At 34.9% G+C, this 16,729-nt stretch overlaps 1 protein-coding gene across 2 annotated transcripts in view; it reads right to left on the reverse strand.

The window, feature by feature from the left end:
• Nucleotides 1-16,553, reverse strand: part of LOC135129525 (serine/threonine-protein kinase PAK 1) — a 22,264-nt gene extending 5,711 nt beyond the window's left edge. The window contains exons 1-2 of one of the 2 annotated variants that reach the window (XM_064056689.1): nt 15,957-16,553; nt 7,680-8,790 (exon numbers count right to left, since the gene is read on the reverse strand). In XM_064056689.1, the coding sequence (XP_063912759.1) occupies nt 7,773-8,790; nt 15,957-16,348 (1,410 nt within the window). In that variant the 5' untranslated portion in view covers nt 16,349-16,553 and the 3' untranslated portion in view covers nt 7,680-7,772. Of the gene's footprint in view, nt 1-7,679; nt 8,791-15,956 lie in introns of those variants that run through there. The other variant, XM_064056688.1, reaches the window with a different exon arrangement.
• Nucleotides 16,554-16,729: the final 176 nt, after the last annotated feature.

Raw genomic sequence — 16,729 nt, forward strand, 5'->3', positions numbered from 1 at the left:
GTCCCGATCGGAAGCGTCTTCGTTGTTTCCTTCGTACCGTTTTAGTCGATCGAGATGAACGATCTTCATCTTCGTCTTTGGTCCACGTTGGATCCGATAAACTACGTCATTTATTCTAGTGACGATAGTGTATGGACCTTCCCAGTCAGGAGCCAGTTTTGGGCAACGTCCCTTCTTCCGTCGGGGGTTATACAGCCACACTAAGTCATCTTCCTGGAATCCGCCACAGTTGGCCTTCACATCATAACGGGTCTTCATTCGGTCACTGGCAATCTTGATCCGGCCCCTCACTAGTTCATGCACGTTGACCAACTTCTCTTTCAGTTCGTCCACGTAGTCACGTACTTCCATTGGTTCTTCGGATGGCAATCCAAAGACTAGGTCACAGGGCAGCCGCAGTTCCTTCCCAAATACAACGTGAGCAGGTGTTTGGCCCGTGGTGTCGTGGATAGCTGCGCGGTAGGCCAGCAGGAATAGTGGAAGGTGCTGGTCCCAATCCCTTTGGTGCTCTTCTACCACTTTCGAAAGGTGTTGCTCCATAGTCCGATTGAACCTTTCCACCATGCCGTCGGACTGTGGGTGTAGTGGCGTTGTCCTTGTCTTACGTATTCCCAGTAGCTGCATCACTCTTTGGAAGACGTTGGATTCGAAATTGCGTCCCTGGTCTGAGTGAAGTTCCAAGGGGACGCCAAACCTACTGATCCAATTGTCAACCAGTACTTTCGCGACCGTGACGGCTTCCTGATTTGGAATGGCATAGGCATCTGGCCACTTGCTGAAGTAGTCGCTAGCCACCAGGATAAACTTGTTGCCGTCGTTTGTTACAGGGAACGGACCGGCCACATCGATGGCGATTCTTTCGAAAGGTGCCCCAACATTATATTTCTTCATCTTTCCCCTCGCCCTGGTATGAGGACCTTGGCTGGCCGCACACGTCGTACACTTGCGACACCAACTTTCGACATCGTCACGATAACCTACCCAATAAAACCTCTCCCGGATTTTCGACAAAGTTTTGTTCACTCCGAAGTGGGCTCCAGATGTTCCGGCATGAACTTCCTCTAAGACCTTGGAAACCTTTACCTTGGGGAGTACCAGCATCGTCTTAGAGGTACGCCCATCAGGACTCTCCCACTTTCGCTTCAAGAGCCCATTTTCCATGACCAGGGAATCCCATTGGGCCCATAACGCCTTCAAACTGGGAGATTGGTCGGACAATTCTGCCCAGCCGGGTCGTTCGACTCCTTCCTCCTTCCACTTTAGTATTGGTCCGATTATGTCGTCTGCTTCTTGCTCACGCTTTAACCGCGCCGTTGTCCATTCTTCATCTTGCTCAAAAATCGTCCGACGAACGGGCAGGTTCCCTTCTTCCGCGTCGATCCTGTCGCAGTGCTTGCACTCTCCACACGGACGCCTTGACAAAGCGTCAGCGTTGTTGTGAAGTCGACCCGCTCGGTGTTTGATCCTAAAGTGGTACTGCTGTAGTCGTTCCAGCCAACGCGCTACTTGGCCCTCGGGATTCTTTATCTGCAGTAGCCACGAGAGGGCAGCGTGGTCGGTCCTGATCAGAAACTCCTGTCCGTATAGATACTTGTGGAAGTGGTTGACGGCTTTGACAATGGCTAGCAGTTCCTTCCTTGTGGCACAGTAATTTCTCTCTGGTTTGGAATGTAATTTACTAAAATATTCGATAACCCTTTCCTCCCCATCTTGTATCTGCGACAATACGGCCCCAACTCCCGAGTTACTCGCATCGGTATCGAGGACGAACCTTCCTTTGTCCCTGGGGTAAGCCAAAATGGGGCTGGTGCACAAAGCCGTCTTCAGTCTCTTAAAGGCCATCTCACATGTACTGCTCCACTTGAAAGTCGCCTTCTGCTCCGTCAGTTGGTGTAACGGTGCTGCGATGTCGGCATACCCTTCTACAAATCGTCGGTAATATGTGCAGAGTCCCAAGAAGCTTCGTAGTTCATGCTTGTCTCTTGGTATGGGCCAATCCCGGATAGCAAGAACTTTCGTCGGGTTGGTTTCTATTCCTTTCTCCGACACGATATGGCCCAGGAATTCGACTCTTTTCTGGAAGAGCGAGCATTTCTTGGGATTTAGTTTCAAACGAGCCTTTTCCATTCGTTCTAGCACCTCCTCGAGATTCTTCAGATGGTCGTCAAACGTTTTGCCCATAATCATGACGTCGTCGAGGTATACCAGACAGGTCTTCCATGTCAGTCCTTTTAGCACCATCTCCATCAGCCGCTCGAATGTTGCTGGCGCATTACATAACCCGAAGGGCATAACGGTGAAGTGATAGAGGCCACTTCCGGTGGAGAACGCAGTCTTTTCTTTGTCGTCCGGGTGCAAGCCTACTTGCCAGTAGCCACTCTTCAAGTCCAAGGTCGAAAACCACGCCGAGCCGGATAAGGTCGTCAAGGTATCGTCTATTCGAGGAAGGGGGTAACTGTCTTTCTTCGTGACGTCGTTCAGTTTCCTGTAATCGACGCAAAATCGGGTAGTCCCGTCCTTCTTGGTAACCAAGACTACTGGAGATGACCACGCGCTGTTGGATTCTTCAATTACCCCATCTCTCAACATGTTGTCCACGAGTCTTGTAGCTTCTTCTTGTTTGGCTAGGGGTAGTCTTCGAGGAGCCTGACGGATCGGTTGCGTGTCACCAGTGTTTATTCGGTGTTCTACGATGTTGGTCTTCCCGAATGGTTCCTCCTCTGAGGCGAAGACATTACGGTGCCTACGAATGAGTCCTTTGGCCAGTTTTCTCTCACGAGCAGACAGCTGGTTCCAGTTGACCTCCAAGCCTTTGGTATCCCCTTCCTTAGACTCATTCTCAACGTCTTCTTCCTCGCAGTTCAATACTCGGGCGACTGGCTCACACATTCCGATAATCTCCCCTTTTCTAATATTGACTGCATTGGGAAACACGTTTGCCACACGTAAGGGTATGTCACGATCGGTTTTGACTAGGGTGCTCGCGATCAGGAGCTTGTGGGTCGAGTCATGTGCCGGCTGCACCATCCCCAAACTGTATCCGGGGTTCGTCTCTACTCTGGCGGGGACGATGACTTCTGCATTACCATCTACCTTCGTTGTCTGACAGACCACTAGTCTGACTGTTGCAGCTTCCACATTCGGACGTCCCAACACAAATTCTTCGGCTCCGAAACGCAGAATTTTCTGTTCTGGGTCGATCATTAAACCATACCGGCTGATTAGGTCCATACCCAGAATGAAATCGTCAGCGATTTCCGCCACCAGAACTTCATGCTTTATTCGGAGTCGACCGAGCTCTACATTCACCACCGCTGTACCCAGAACCGGTGTTGTTTCTCCCGTGACCGTCTTCACATTCGTGGCGGTACGTACTGATTTAATTTGGCAATTTTGTAACCTGGATCTGCGTGCAAGGGACACTTCGGCTCCTGTGTCGATGATGATCTTCGATTCCCGTCCATTGATTTTTCCGCTGATTGTCGGACTGTCGACGCTCCCCGCGATACTTCTAACCATTACAGTTGTTGGGGCTTCTCTTTTAGCAGCCAGTACGCGCCCCGAGATACCGACTGCCTTTAGTTTTCCTGCTCCTGATATAGACGAGGTCGCGGCTGCGATCTCCTCATCGGCCCTGGCGATCTAACACGGCAATCCCTCCTAACATGCCCTTGACGCCCACACCTGTAACATTCTAGGCGCCCTCCATGTTGTCTAGAACTGCCCGTCTTGATTTCGGCAATTATTTCGCGGGCGAGTTTCTCAAAGTTCTCGCTCATTTTGTCGAGACTCTCTTGAATAGGGTTTACTTCGCCCTCAACCCCAATGCCTCGTATCTTAACGTTGGAACGAGGTGAGCTGTTGTATGCGGCGTCCACTTCTAACGCTCGAATCAGCGCCTCGGATGGTTTCTTGAACCCGGAGATTTGCAGGACTCTTCTTACCTCACTATCTCTTACGCCGTTTACGAAGGTTTCTGCTGCCAGTCTGTCTTGGAAGTCTTGCGGAGCTTCAGGATAGGCGAGGTGTACCAAACGTTTAACATCAGCCGCAAACTCCTGAAGAGATTCACTACTCTTCTGAATCCTAGATTTACGCTGCGCTACGAAAACTTGCCGGAGGTGTTCATCTCCAAATCTGAGTTCGAGGGCGGTCGTCAAAGCGGTATAGTCCTTCTGGTTCTCTTCTGATAATGTCTGTAGAATCTCCATGGCCGCACCTCGTAGTGCTACTACCAAAGCGGTCGCTTTCTGTTGGTCATTCCAGCTATTCGACAAGGCCGCAGCTTCAAATTGCTTCTTATAAGTAGTCCACGACGTCTGCCCATCGAAAATAGGGGGTTGAACTCTCACCGGACTGAATTCTGCAGGGGTCGCAATTGTAGGTCGTGGTGTTTGCAACCTTTCTTCGAGCTCCTTGATCTTGTTTTCCATTTCATTTCTCACCTCGTCCACTTCATTTCGCACGACTTGGAGGATTTCGCTTCGGCTGTTCAAAAGTGTAGTTTGCATAGCTTTTAAATTTTCTTCCATTATTCTTTGATTTTCTTCCATTATTCTGCGATCTTCTTTTCTATTTTCTTCCATTATTCTTCGATCTTCTTTTCTACTTTCTTCCATTATTCTTTGATTTTCGCTCAACATTTTCATCATTTTTGTCAGTTGTTCCTCCATGTTGGCTGTTTGCGCTCTTGTGGTAGTCGGCATAAAATTTTCTTCTAGAAACTTCTAGAGCCTTGACAGATGTCAATTCTCGAAGCCAATGTCAGGTGATGAAAGTCTAATTCCGTTATTCCACTCTTACCGCGGGAGAGAATTTTCTCGAAAGTTCACTTTGTTCCGGTCTCCCCTAGTAGCACCAACCAAATTCGAATCCCGATTTATTTCACAATTAATCCCACTTCTGACACCAGTGTTACGATTGACGGACGAATAATAAATCGGGTGTTGGTAAAACTCAAAAAATTTATTTCTTCAGGTCGAATTACAACACTATCTATTGCGACGAATATGTACAGAAATTATTCCGGCGCTCTCGACTGTCTTCACTGGATGAATGAATCCATTACCTACGGTCGCCTCTATTTAAACCCATAGTCTCTGATCGAGATCCTTCACGAACATCCATCGCGACTCCGCTTCGAGACTCCCCTGGACGCCGCTTCGAGACGCTCCAGACCTGTCTTTATGCGCCCGCCTCTCGGCCGTCAACAGCGATGATTCACCCATCAGCGCCGTGCGTACGTCCAGAAGGCTCTCGACCGCCATAGGCGTCGTACTGGGGCGGCGTAAGGGTGTATTTCGTAACAATAGTACTATCAAAAATTGGAAAATTGAAAAAATCAAAGATTGAATATTTGAAAAGTGGAAAAAAAAACAAAAAAAACTAAAAAATAAAGGAAATGAAAAAACGAAAAATTATAAATCGAGAAACAGAAAAACGAAAAATTGTAATATCGAAAAATTGCCAATCGAAAAATTTGAAAATTTTGGAATTCGAGAAATTGAAAAATTATTAATTCAAAAGAAACATGGGCAAAATAATGGAAATGAAAAAACGAAAATTGTGATATGAAATCGAGAAAATGACAATAAAAAAATCGGGAAAACGAAAAATAAAAATCAAGAACTGGAAAAATTTAAAAAATTGGAATTCGAGAAAATGAAAAACTGGAAAAATTGAAGTTGAAAAAATGAAAAATTGTGAAACCAATCAAGAACTTGAAAAACTGAGAAACTGAAAAATCGAAAAATAGTAATATCAAAAATTGCAAAATCGAAAAAATCAAAGATTGAATATTTGAAAAGTGGAAAAAAAAAAAACAAAAAAAAAACACTAAAAAATAAGGGAAATGAAAAAACGAAAAATTATAAATCGAGAAACAGAAAAACGAAAAATTGTAATATCGAAGGATTGCAAATCGAAAAATTTGAAAATTTTGGAATCCGACAATTTGAAAAATTATTAATTCAAAAGAAACATTGGCAAAATAGTGGAAATGAAAAATAAAAATCAAGAACTTGAAAAATCGAGGAAATGGAAAATTGAAAAATTTGGAATTCGAGAAATTAAAAAACTGAAAAAAAAAACAAACAAAAAAAAACACTAAAAAATAAAGGAAATGAAACAACGAAAAATTATAAATTGAGAAACTGAAAAACGAAAAATCGTAATATCGAAAAATCGTAATATCGAAAAATTGCAGATCGAAGAATTTGAACATTTTGGAATTCAAGAAATTGAAAAATTAGTAATTCAAAAGAAACATGGGCAAAATAATGGAAATGAAAAAACGAAAATTGTGATATGAAATCGAGAAAATGACAATAAAAAAATCGGGAAAACGAAAAATAAAAATCAAGAATTGGAAAACTTGAAGAAACGGAAAATTGGAAAACTTGGAATTCGCGAAATTGAAAAACTGGAAAAATTGAAGTTGAAGAAATGAAAAATTGGGAAATAAAATCAAGAACTTGAAAAACTGAGAAACTGAAAAATAGAAAAATGAAAAATTGTAATATCAAAAATTGCAAAATTGAAAAAATCGAAGATTGAATATTTGAAAAGTGGAAAAAAAAACAAAAAAAAACACTAAAATATAAAGGAAATGAAAAAACGAAAAATTATAAATTGAGAAACTGGAAAACGAAAAATTGTAATATCGAAAAATTGCAAATCGAAGAATTTGAAAATTTTGGAATTCGAGAAATTGAAAAATTATTATTAATTCAAAAGAAACATTGGCAAAATAATGGAAATGAAAAAACGAAAATTGTGATATGAAATTGAGAAAATGACAATAAAAAAATCGGGAAAACGAAAAATAAAAAACAAGAACTGGAAAAATTGAAGAAACGGAAAATTGAAAAATTGTGAAACAAAATCAAAGATTGAATATTTGAAAAGTGGAAAAAAAAACAAAAAAAAACACTAGAAAATAAAGGAAATGAAAAAACGAAAAATGATAAATTGAGAAACTGAAAAATGAAAAATTGTAGTATCGAAAAATCGCAAATCCAAGCATTGAAAAATTTGGAATTCGACAAAATTAAAAAACTGGAAAAACGACAAATTATTAATTCAAAAGAAGCATTGAAAATTAAAAAGTCAGGAAAACGAAAAATAAAAATCAAAAACATGAAGAACCAAAAACTGAAAAATTTGGGGTCGAGAAACTAAAAAATTGCACAATTTAAAGTCGAAAAAACGAAAAAGTATGATACTAAAAAAATTGGTCGAAGGTTTTTTTCAAGTGAGTTTTTCTACTACAAAATTTTGTGATTTGGATAGATGCAGTATAATACTAATAATAACAGTGTTGTATTCACAAATTTTCGCGATAATGTTACACAATTTTATTGGTTTATTTATAATTTTTACATAAATCTGTGTGCCTAGGGTAAAAATTCACGGCGGATTCATACACCACATGTAGAGGAGTATACTATGTTATAAAATTTAAATAACATTGACCATTGTAAAAGTTGCTTCGATTATTTTTCCAATAAAAAACACACAAACGTCAGCAAAATGCAGAAACCTTTCCAGACCCCCATAAACTAACGCCCTCTGCTTTCCTTATCTCTTTGTCCCGACATCCATATCACTTTGTTTGCGGCTAGATAAGGTGTGCTTTCCACCGGAAGTAAACATAAACCTTTAAACTCACACCGCTGGGATTTTTAACTTTTATAGCAGAAATTTATTTCCTCTAGAATTACAACTCAATATAATAGTCTATGAAACTGATACAAAAAACTAACTAAAATAATTCAAGCTTTATGCAATTTCCTCTTCGCCGCTCTGATCAACGGCGTCAACCGCATCAACTCGGCCCTGCGTTCCAAAAACTCGTGCTTGAGAAGCTCATCCGCCGACGCTCTCTTATCAACGTCCACCTCAAGACACACATCTATGAAATCTTTCAAGGTCGCGCTTAGCTCCTCCCACCGCTCGATCGCGGGCCTGCCATTGGCCGCGATCAAGTACAGCGCTCTCAGCGGCGACTTGTCCAAATACGGCGGCTGTCCGTCCAGCATCTCCACGATCATGATACCCAGCGACCAAATATCGACCTTCTTGCCGTACTTCTTACGAGTGACCACTTCCGGGGCCATCCAATATGGCGTCCCCGCCATTGTCTCTCTCTGCTCGTTACCGGTGACGTAGGCACAGAACCCGAAGTCGGTAACTTTGACAGTTCCGTCCATCCCGAGCAGGACGTTGTCGGATTTGATGTCCCTGTGGATGGTACCCGTGGAGTGCAAGTACTCGATCGCTTGCAGTACCTCGAAACAGACCGCAGCGATCTGGGTTTCGGTCATCACGGTTTCCGTGACGACGTCCGTCAAGGGTCCGCCCTCCAGAAGCTCCATCACTACCCACAAGTGGTCTTCGTACACTACAAAGGCGTCTAGAAAGTTCACCAGATTCTTGTGTTTGAAATTTTTCATGATGGCGATCTCTCTCAAGAGGAGCTCTTTTTTGACTTGTTTGGTCATGTCGATGTCTTTGATCGCGACGGAGTTCCCTGTGTGCAGGTCGGTGGCGATGAAAACCACCCCGAAAGCACCCGAACCGATGTCTCTGTCGGATCTCAGGTAAAATTCGCTCGGGTCGTTCGAGTTACACAGTTTGCGGAGTTCTGTGAGGTAACTTTTGTCGCCTGAGAGACTTCGACGGAGGAGGACGACTTCTTCGATTTGGGGTGTCTCTGAGGGCGGGTTTTTTGGGGGGATTTTTGGCGCGAGTTTATTTTGGGGAAAGGTGGGCACGATGTGGCCTCTGGCGCTGAAATGTGATTGATTGGGTTTTCAAAAGTGTTGTTGGTTTTCAAGCGAAGCAGAAGCGTTATGTATGCGTTTTGATGTATATTTATGTTGGTTAATAATAAAGTCCCTAGGCACTCGAGTCGGGACAGTTTTAGGTTGGTACGACGAGGATGAGTTAACTGTAAAATATTTTTTAATTACTGGCTGTGGAAAGGTTGCTTGCTTAGTCATTTTACTGACGTCAGTGTTATTAGTGTCAATGCACCTATTACTCAAATATAGGTTTTAGTAATCTGGATGACGTCAGTTTGATACGTGCTGCCACTCAAATGACACCTTTCGTCAATTTTTGGTTTTACAATTGTTATCTTGAATTCTTTGTTATCATAGACAGTTTATTCATGAGTAGGCTTTTCTCACAATCTATGTGTTGTATTATACTGATAACAAGTCAATTAGGGGATTTTTTGCATTCTTATCATTACCGGGTTTAATAAACTTAACCCTATAATAATAAAATAATTAGGTTATATATCTGTAATTTATGAAACCACTTTTTGTAAAACTAGTTTTTAAAAAAAAAAGTACATACAATTTTACAAATACAAACTATACAGGGTTGTTTTGTTTTTAAGGCGTAACACACGACTTAGTTGTCACGTGGTATATGCTATATATATTTTTATATATCCCGATGACCTCTTCTCAGGCTTTATAACCATATTTTCGAAATTCTGATGCGACGTTGCCAAGAGGTTCAAGTTTTTTTGAATTTTGGTTACAAATATTTTGTGGAAACATAAATAAAAATTTATTGTGGTATAAATAAAATTTTGTTTTAATATCCAGTGTTAAAAAAATTAAAATTTAACAATTTTCATATATCGATATTTCTGCAAATGCAGTAATAATACAGGGTGTTCTCTTTGAAAAAAACTGATACATCGGTACTTGAAAACTGTAAAGTTTAATTTTTATTATATTTCTCCCTAAAATATTTCAACACAGATCTTAAAATAATGGCATGTATTTTTCGATATTTTAGTTTTTCAAAATTAGTCAGTTTTTCGATTTTAACATTTGAGTTTTTTGATTTTTCGAATCAGAAATTTTTCAATTACTCGGTCTGTCAGATTTTTTAATTACATATTTCATTTTTGGTTTTTTGTTTTAGATTTTCGATTATTATTTTGCAATTTTTTTATTTTACACCTTTCAAATTCTTGATTTTTCCAATTTTTAGTTTCTCGATTTTTCATTCTTCGATTTTCATTTCTCTGTTATAATTTTTCAGTTTTTCTGATCTGTAGTTTTTCTAGTTCTCAATATAAAATTTTTTAATTCCACGATTTTTCATTTTTCAATTTTTCCGATTTTTTAATTACATGAACCATTTTTCGATTTTTATTATCCAATTTTTTGTTTCTACAATTTATAAATATTTCAAATTCCTATTTTTTTCAATTTTTTGGATTTTCAATTTCTCGATTGTTTTTTGATTTTTATTTTGCAATATTTTGTTTTACAATTTACATATACATATTTCAAAATGTTGATTTTTTCAATTTTTAGATTTTTAGTTTCCCGATTTTTAATATTTCGATTTTCAATTTTTTAGATTTTGAATTTTTATCTTGCAATTTTTTTGTTTTTACAATTGATAGATATTCTAAATTCTTGAGTTTTTTAATTTTTCGATTTTCAATTTCTCGATGGTTACAATTTTTCGAATTCTACATACTTCGATTTTTAGTTTTCTCAATTTTTAAATTTTTAGATTGTTCATTTTTATTTTGCACTTTTTTTGTTGTTACAATTTATAAGTATTTCAAATTGTTGATTTTTTCAATTTTTAGTTTCTCGATTTAGTTTTTGATTTTCAATTTTTCTCGATGTTACATTATTTTGGAATTCAAAATTGTTTTATTTTTATTTTGCAAGATTTTATTTTACAGATATTCTAAATTCTTGATTTTTCCAATAGTTCAATGTTTAGGTTCTCGATTTTCAATTTCTCAATATGTTACAATTTTTCGAGTTTAACATTTTTTGATTATTTACCAATTTTTTATTTTTACAGTTTATAGATATTTCAAATTGTTCATTTTTTTCAATTTTTTAATTTTGAGTTTCTCAATTTTTAACTTTTTGATTTTCAATTTCTCGATGTAAAATTTTTCGATTATCTAATTTTTTTACATATACCATTTTTCGATTTGTATTTTGTAATTTTTTGTTTTTACAGTTCATAGTAATTTTAAATTCTTGATTTTTTCAATTTCGATTTTTTTTTTCCGCGATTTTTAATTTTTAAATTTTCAGTGTCTCGATGTATTATTGTTATAATTTTTTGAATGTAACGTTTTTCGATTTTTTTAGATTGTCGATTCTGATTTTGTTTTTTTTTATTTTTATAGTTTATAGATATTTTGAAGTTTTGACTTTTTTTAATTAATAAATTTTCAATTTCGCGATGTATTTTAAATTATTGATTTTTCAATTTTTCGATTTTTAGTTTCCCGATTTTGAATATTTCGATTTTCAATTTGTCGATGTATCGTTACAATTTTTTTAATCTAACATTTTTCGATTTTTTAGATTTTGGATTTTTAATTTTTCGATTTTCAATTTCTCGATTCTTTCAGTTTTTCGAATTCAACATATTTCAATTTTTATTTTGTAATTTTTCGTTTTTACAGTTTATAGAAATTTGAAATTCTTGCTTTTTCAATTTTTCGATTTTTAATTTTTTGACTATCAATTTCTCGATATTGCAATTTTTCGATTCTTTAATTTCTTGGATTTGTATTTTTTCTAGTTCTCAATTTAAAATTTTTGAATTCTGAAATTTTTCATTTTCCTATTTGTCCGATTTTTTATTACATATACCATTTTAGTTTTTTATTTTGTAATTTTTTGTTTTCACATTTTATGGATATTTTAAATTTTTGATTTTTTCAATTTCGGTTTTTAGTTTCTCGATTTTTAATTTTTCGAATATGTAAAACATGTTTCGATTTTTATTTAACAATTTTTTATTTTTTGTTTTTACAATTTATAGATATTTTAAATTCCCGATTTTTTCAATTTCGATTTTTAGTTTCGCAATTTTTAATTTTTAGATTCTCAAAATCTGGATGTATAATTTTTCGAATATAAAGTTTTTCTATTTCCTAGATTTTGGATTGTTATTTTGGAATTTTTTGTTGATACAATTTATAAATACTATTCTAAATTCTTGATTTTTTTCAAATTTTCGATTTTTAGTTTCCCGATTTATTGGAATTGTTGGATTTTCAATTTCTCGATGTGTCATTGTTAGATTTTTTCGGATTTAACTAACATTTTTCAATTTGTTGTTTTTGCGGTTTATAGATAATATTTTAAATTCTTGACTATTTTCAATTATCCGATTACTAATTTCTCGATTTTCAGTTCCTCTTTGTATCATTGTTACAATTTTTCGATTTTTCAATTTCTCAACTTGTCGTTTTTAGATTTTTTGATTTTTTAATTACATAATCCGTTTTTCGATTTTTTTTTATTTTCGATTCTGATATTGTCTTTTTTTTTTGTTTTTACAGTTTATAAATATTTTGAATTTTTCGATTTTCAATTTATCTCACGATGTTTCGATTTTTAAATTTTCAAAATCCCGACTTTTCGCTTTTAGTTTTTTTTTGAATTTTTAATTACATATTCCATTTTTTGATTTTTTAGATTCTCCATTTTATTTTGTGATTTTTTTTTAGTTTATGTATTTTAAATTCTTGGTTTTTCAATTTTTCGATTTTTAGTATTTCGGTTTTCAATTTCTCGATTGTTACAGTTTTTCGAATTCAACATATTTCGATTTTTATTTTGTAATTTTTTGTTTTTACAGTTTATAGCAATTTGAAATTCTTGATTTTTTTCAATTTCTCCATTTTTATTTTTAGTCCTCGATTTTTAATTTTTTGACTATCAATTTCTCGATACTACAATTTTTCGAATCAAACATTTTTCGATGTTCTAGTTCTCAATTTAAAATTTTTGAATTCCGAGATTTTTCGTTTTCCGATTTGTCCGATTTTTTTATTACATATACCATTTTAGTTTTTATTTTGTGATTTTTTGTTTTCACAGTTTACGGATATTTTAAATTCCTGATTTTTTCAATTTAGATTTTTAGTCTCGCAATTTTTAATTTTTAGATTTTCAAGATCTGGATGTATCATTGTTATAATTTTTCGAATACAACGTTTTTCTATTTCTTAAATTTTGGATTTATATTTTGGAATTTTTTGTTTATACAATTTATAGATGCTATTATAAATTCTTGATTTTTTCAAAATTTCGATTTTTAGTTTCTCGATTTTTAATTTTTGAATTTCTTTATATTTATTTGGTAATTTGTTGTTTTCGCGGTTTATAGATATTTTACATTCTTGACTATTTTCAATTTTCCGATTTTTCAATTTTAACTTTTCAATTTCCCAACTTGTCATTTTTAGATTTTTTTGTTTTTTTAATTACATAATCCGTTTTTCGATTTTTTTTTATTTTCGATTCTGATTTTGTCTTTTTTTTTTTGTTTTTAGTTTATAAATATTTTGAATTTTTTACTTTTTTCAATTTTTAGTTCCTCGATTTTTAATTTTTCGATTTTCAATTTATCTCACAATTTTTTTTTTTTTTATCTCCGATTTTTTAATTACATATACCATTTTAGTTTTTATTTTGTGATTTTTTGTTTTCACAGTTTATGGAAATTTTAAATTCTTGATTTTTTCAATTTCGGTTTTTAGTTTCTCGATTTTTAATTTTTAGATTTTCAATTTCTCGATGTATCGTTGTTATAATTTTTCGAAGTATGTATAACATTTTTCGTTTTTTTTTAAGTTTTAATTTTTATTTAGCAATTTTTTATTTTGTTTTACAATTTATAGATATTTCAAATTCTTGATTTTTCAATTTCTCGATGTTTCAATTTCTGCGATTTTTCATTTTGCCATTTTATTTTCTAATTTTTTGTTTTTACGGTTTATAGATATTTTAAATTCCTGATTTTTTTCAATTTCGATTTTTAGTTTCGCAATTTTTAATTTTTAGTTTCTCAAAATCTGGATGTATCATTGTTATAATTTTTCGAATATAACGTTTTTCTATTTCTTAGACTTTGGAATTTTTTGTTTATACAATTTATAGATACTATTCTAAATCCTTGATTTTTTCAAATTTTGGATTTTTCATTTTTGGATTTTCAATTTCTCGATGTGTCATTGTTAGATTTTTTCGGACTTAACTAACATTTTTCAATTTTTTGATTTGTAATTTTTCTAGTTCTCGATTTTTAATTTTTTAATTTCTCTATTTTTATTTAGGTAGTAATTTGTTGTTTTTGCGGTCTATAGATATTTTAAATTCTTGACTATTTTCAATGATCCGATTATTAATTCCTCGATTTTCAGTTCCTCTCTGTATCATTGTTACAATTTTCCGATTTTTCAGTTTCTCAACTTGTCGTTTTTAGATTTTTTTGATTTTTTAATTACATAATCCGTTTTTCGATTTTTTTAATTTTCGATTCTGATTTTGTCTCCTTTCTTTTTTGTTTTTACAGTTTATAGATATTTTGAATTTTTGACTTTTTTCAATTTTTACTTCCTCGATTTTTAATTTTTCGATTTTCAATTTATCTCACAATTTTTCGATTATTCAATTTTTAAATTTTCAATATCCCGACTTTTCGCTTTTAGATTCTCCATTTTCTTTTGTGATTTTTTTTTAGTTTATGTATTTTAAATTCTTGATTTTTCAATTTCTCGATGTTACAATTTTTCGAATCCAAAATTCTTCGACCCCGCGATTTTTCATTTTGCCATTTTTATTTTCTAATTTTGTGTTTTTACGGTTTATAGATATTTTAAATTCCTGATTTTTCCAATTTCGATTTTTAGTTTCGCAATTTTTAATTTTTAGATTCTCACAATCTGGATGTATCATTGTTATAATTTTTCGGATATAACATTTTTCTATTTCTTAGATTTTGGATTTTTATTTTGGAATTTTTTATTCATACAATTTCTAGATACTATTCTAAATTCTTGATTTTTTCAAATTTTTGATTTTTAGTTGTCACTGTTAGATTTTTTCGGATTTAACTAACATTTTTCAATTTTTTGATTTGTAATTTTTCGAGTTCTCAATTTTTAATTTTTGAATTTCTCTATTTTTATGTGGTAATTTGTTGTTTTTGCGGTTTATAGATATTTTAAATACTTGATTTCTTCAATTTTTCGATTTTCATGTTTTCAAAGTATCGTGTATCAACACTCTGTATAGTATATACAAGATGATAAAAAAGTCGTGGCTAACAAATCGCTGAACCAATCGTTTGAAAATATCAAACTTAATGCGTGATTTTTTTGACCACCCTGTATATGTCTGAAAAATATTAATAATAAATATTTTACTAAATTTTATAACACAGGTTCCAAATATTTATCTGAAATAAAAACAAGCCCACTTCGTCGATTCAAATATTAAATATTGCAAAGCAGTAAAATTTAAGTAAACATCGTTAAGCAGAATATTCCTCAAACAACCATTAAAAAGAAAAGGAAAACAAATTCCACAGTTTTAGTATTGTTTTTAATTAAGATAGCGAGATAAATCTCGCTTTAATCTCATTACTGCACTTAAACGTAATGGATAATGTCAGATTACCGCACTCATTGTCTAACTCAATTTTTTGTTTGTGTTTGCTGTTAGATGATAGTCACCCAAACCACGCATACAAAAATTCCCCCGCATTATTTAAAATAAAATCCTTGAGCCGGATTTAGTGACACCTCTCCCAAAACTAATATCTGTCAAACCTGCCAATCTCAAGTAACGAATCAACAAAACGCACAGCCTACTTGTTGACAATCGAATGTGTTGCCCCTCGCCAATTAATTCCTATCATCGTTCAAACAACAAATACGGAACGATAAATTTTAATTATGCTTAACGTTTAATCAACATCATTATTCCGGATTAGCATACACGTCCCTATCACATTAAACAGCACTGAACACAAGTCGATTATCTCGATCCACTTAAATAAATTTACACATATCTCCATTCAACTGAACGGCTTCTATTCACGTCGAAAAAAATTCAATAAGCAAATAAGATAAGCCTGGAAGACTAGCTACTCACGTGTTAACATAAAGCGGCTCCGGACTCTGATCATCCAGCCCCGAATCCTTGCTCTTATGGGCGTCTTTCGAGTTCATATACTGGTCGATCTCCTTCGACTCCTCGGCGATGATCTTCTCGGTGAGGATGTGCTTGATCTCGCCCTTTTCCTGCTTCTTCATGGAATAGTTGTAGTACTTGACGGCCTGGCGCACCGCCATGGGGTTGTTCGCTTGCTCATCTTTGGTGATTTGGGTCCCGATCTGGCGCAGCCAGGACGAGGGCAACCCGGCGAGGTTGCCCTCGGCGTCGACGCTAACGTGGATATCGTGGTTCACGTTCGTGGGCTGTCCGATCACGGCGACGGAGTGGTGCTCCTCCTTGGGTCTGCGCTTCTTGAAGAGGAAACTCATTTTTGTGGAATGTGGTTATGTGTTGACATAGAAGTGGCGTCCGGGGGGCGAAATTGCAATAAATGGCTAGTTTGATTCGGAAACTAAAGGTATCACACGTTTTTTGTTTGGAAAGTGGGAGTTTCACTAACTGATAATAATTGTTAATTTATGACACACACCCCATTTGGTTAGTAATCTCTGGGGAATTCCGATTTGTTACTAGCAAACGTCAACGAGCTGCCAACGTGACGCCAGCGCACCGAAATGTTACTAGGTGGACAGAGACGTACTAAAAGTGAGAGTGCTCTTTATAAATATATTTACAAATTTATACATCTTCGCTTGTAATAAAACACTATGTCAATTTACAGTTCGTTTAAAAACTTCATTTTTTCTAAT

The sequence above is a fragment of the Zophobas morio genome, unplaced genomic scaffold (assembly GCF_036711695.1).
Source record: "Zophobas morio isolate AGI-343-1 ecotype UQ-CSIRO unplaced genomic scaffold, CSIRO_AGI_Zmor_V1 ptg000016l, whole genome shotgun sequence".
Lineage (NCBI taxonomy): Eukaryota > Metazoa > Arthropoda > Insecta > Coleoptera > Tenebrionidae > Zophobas > Zophobas morio.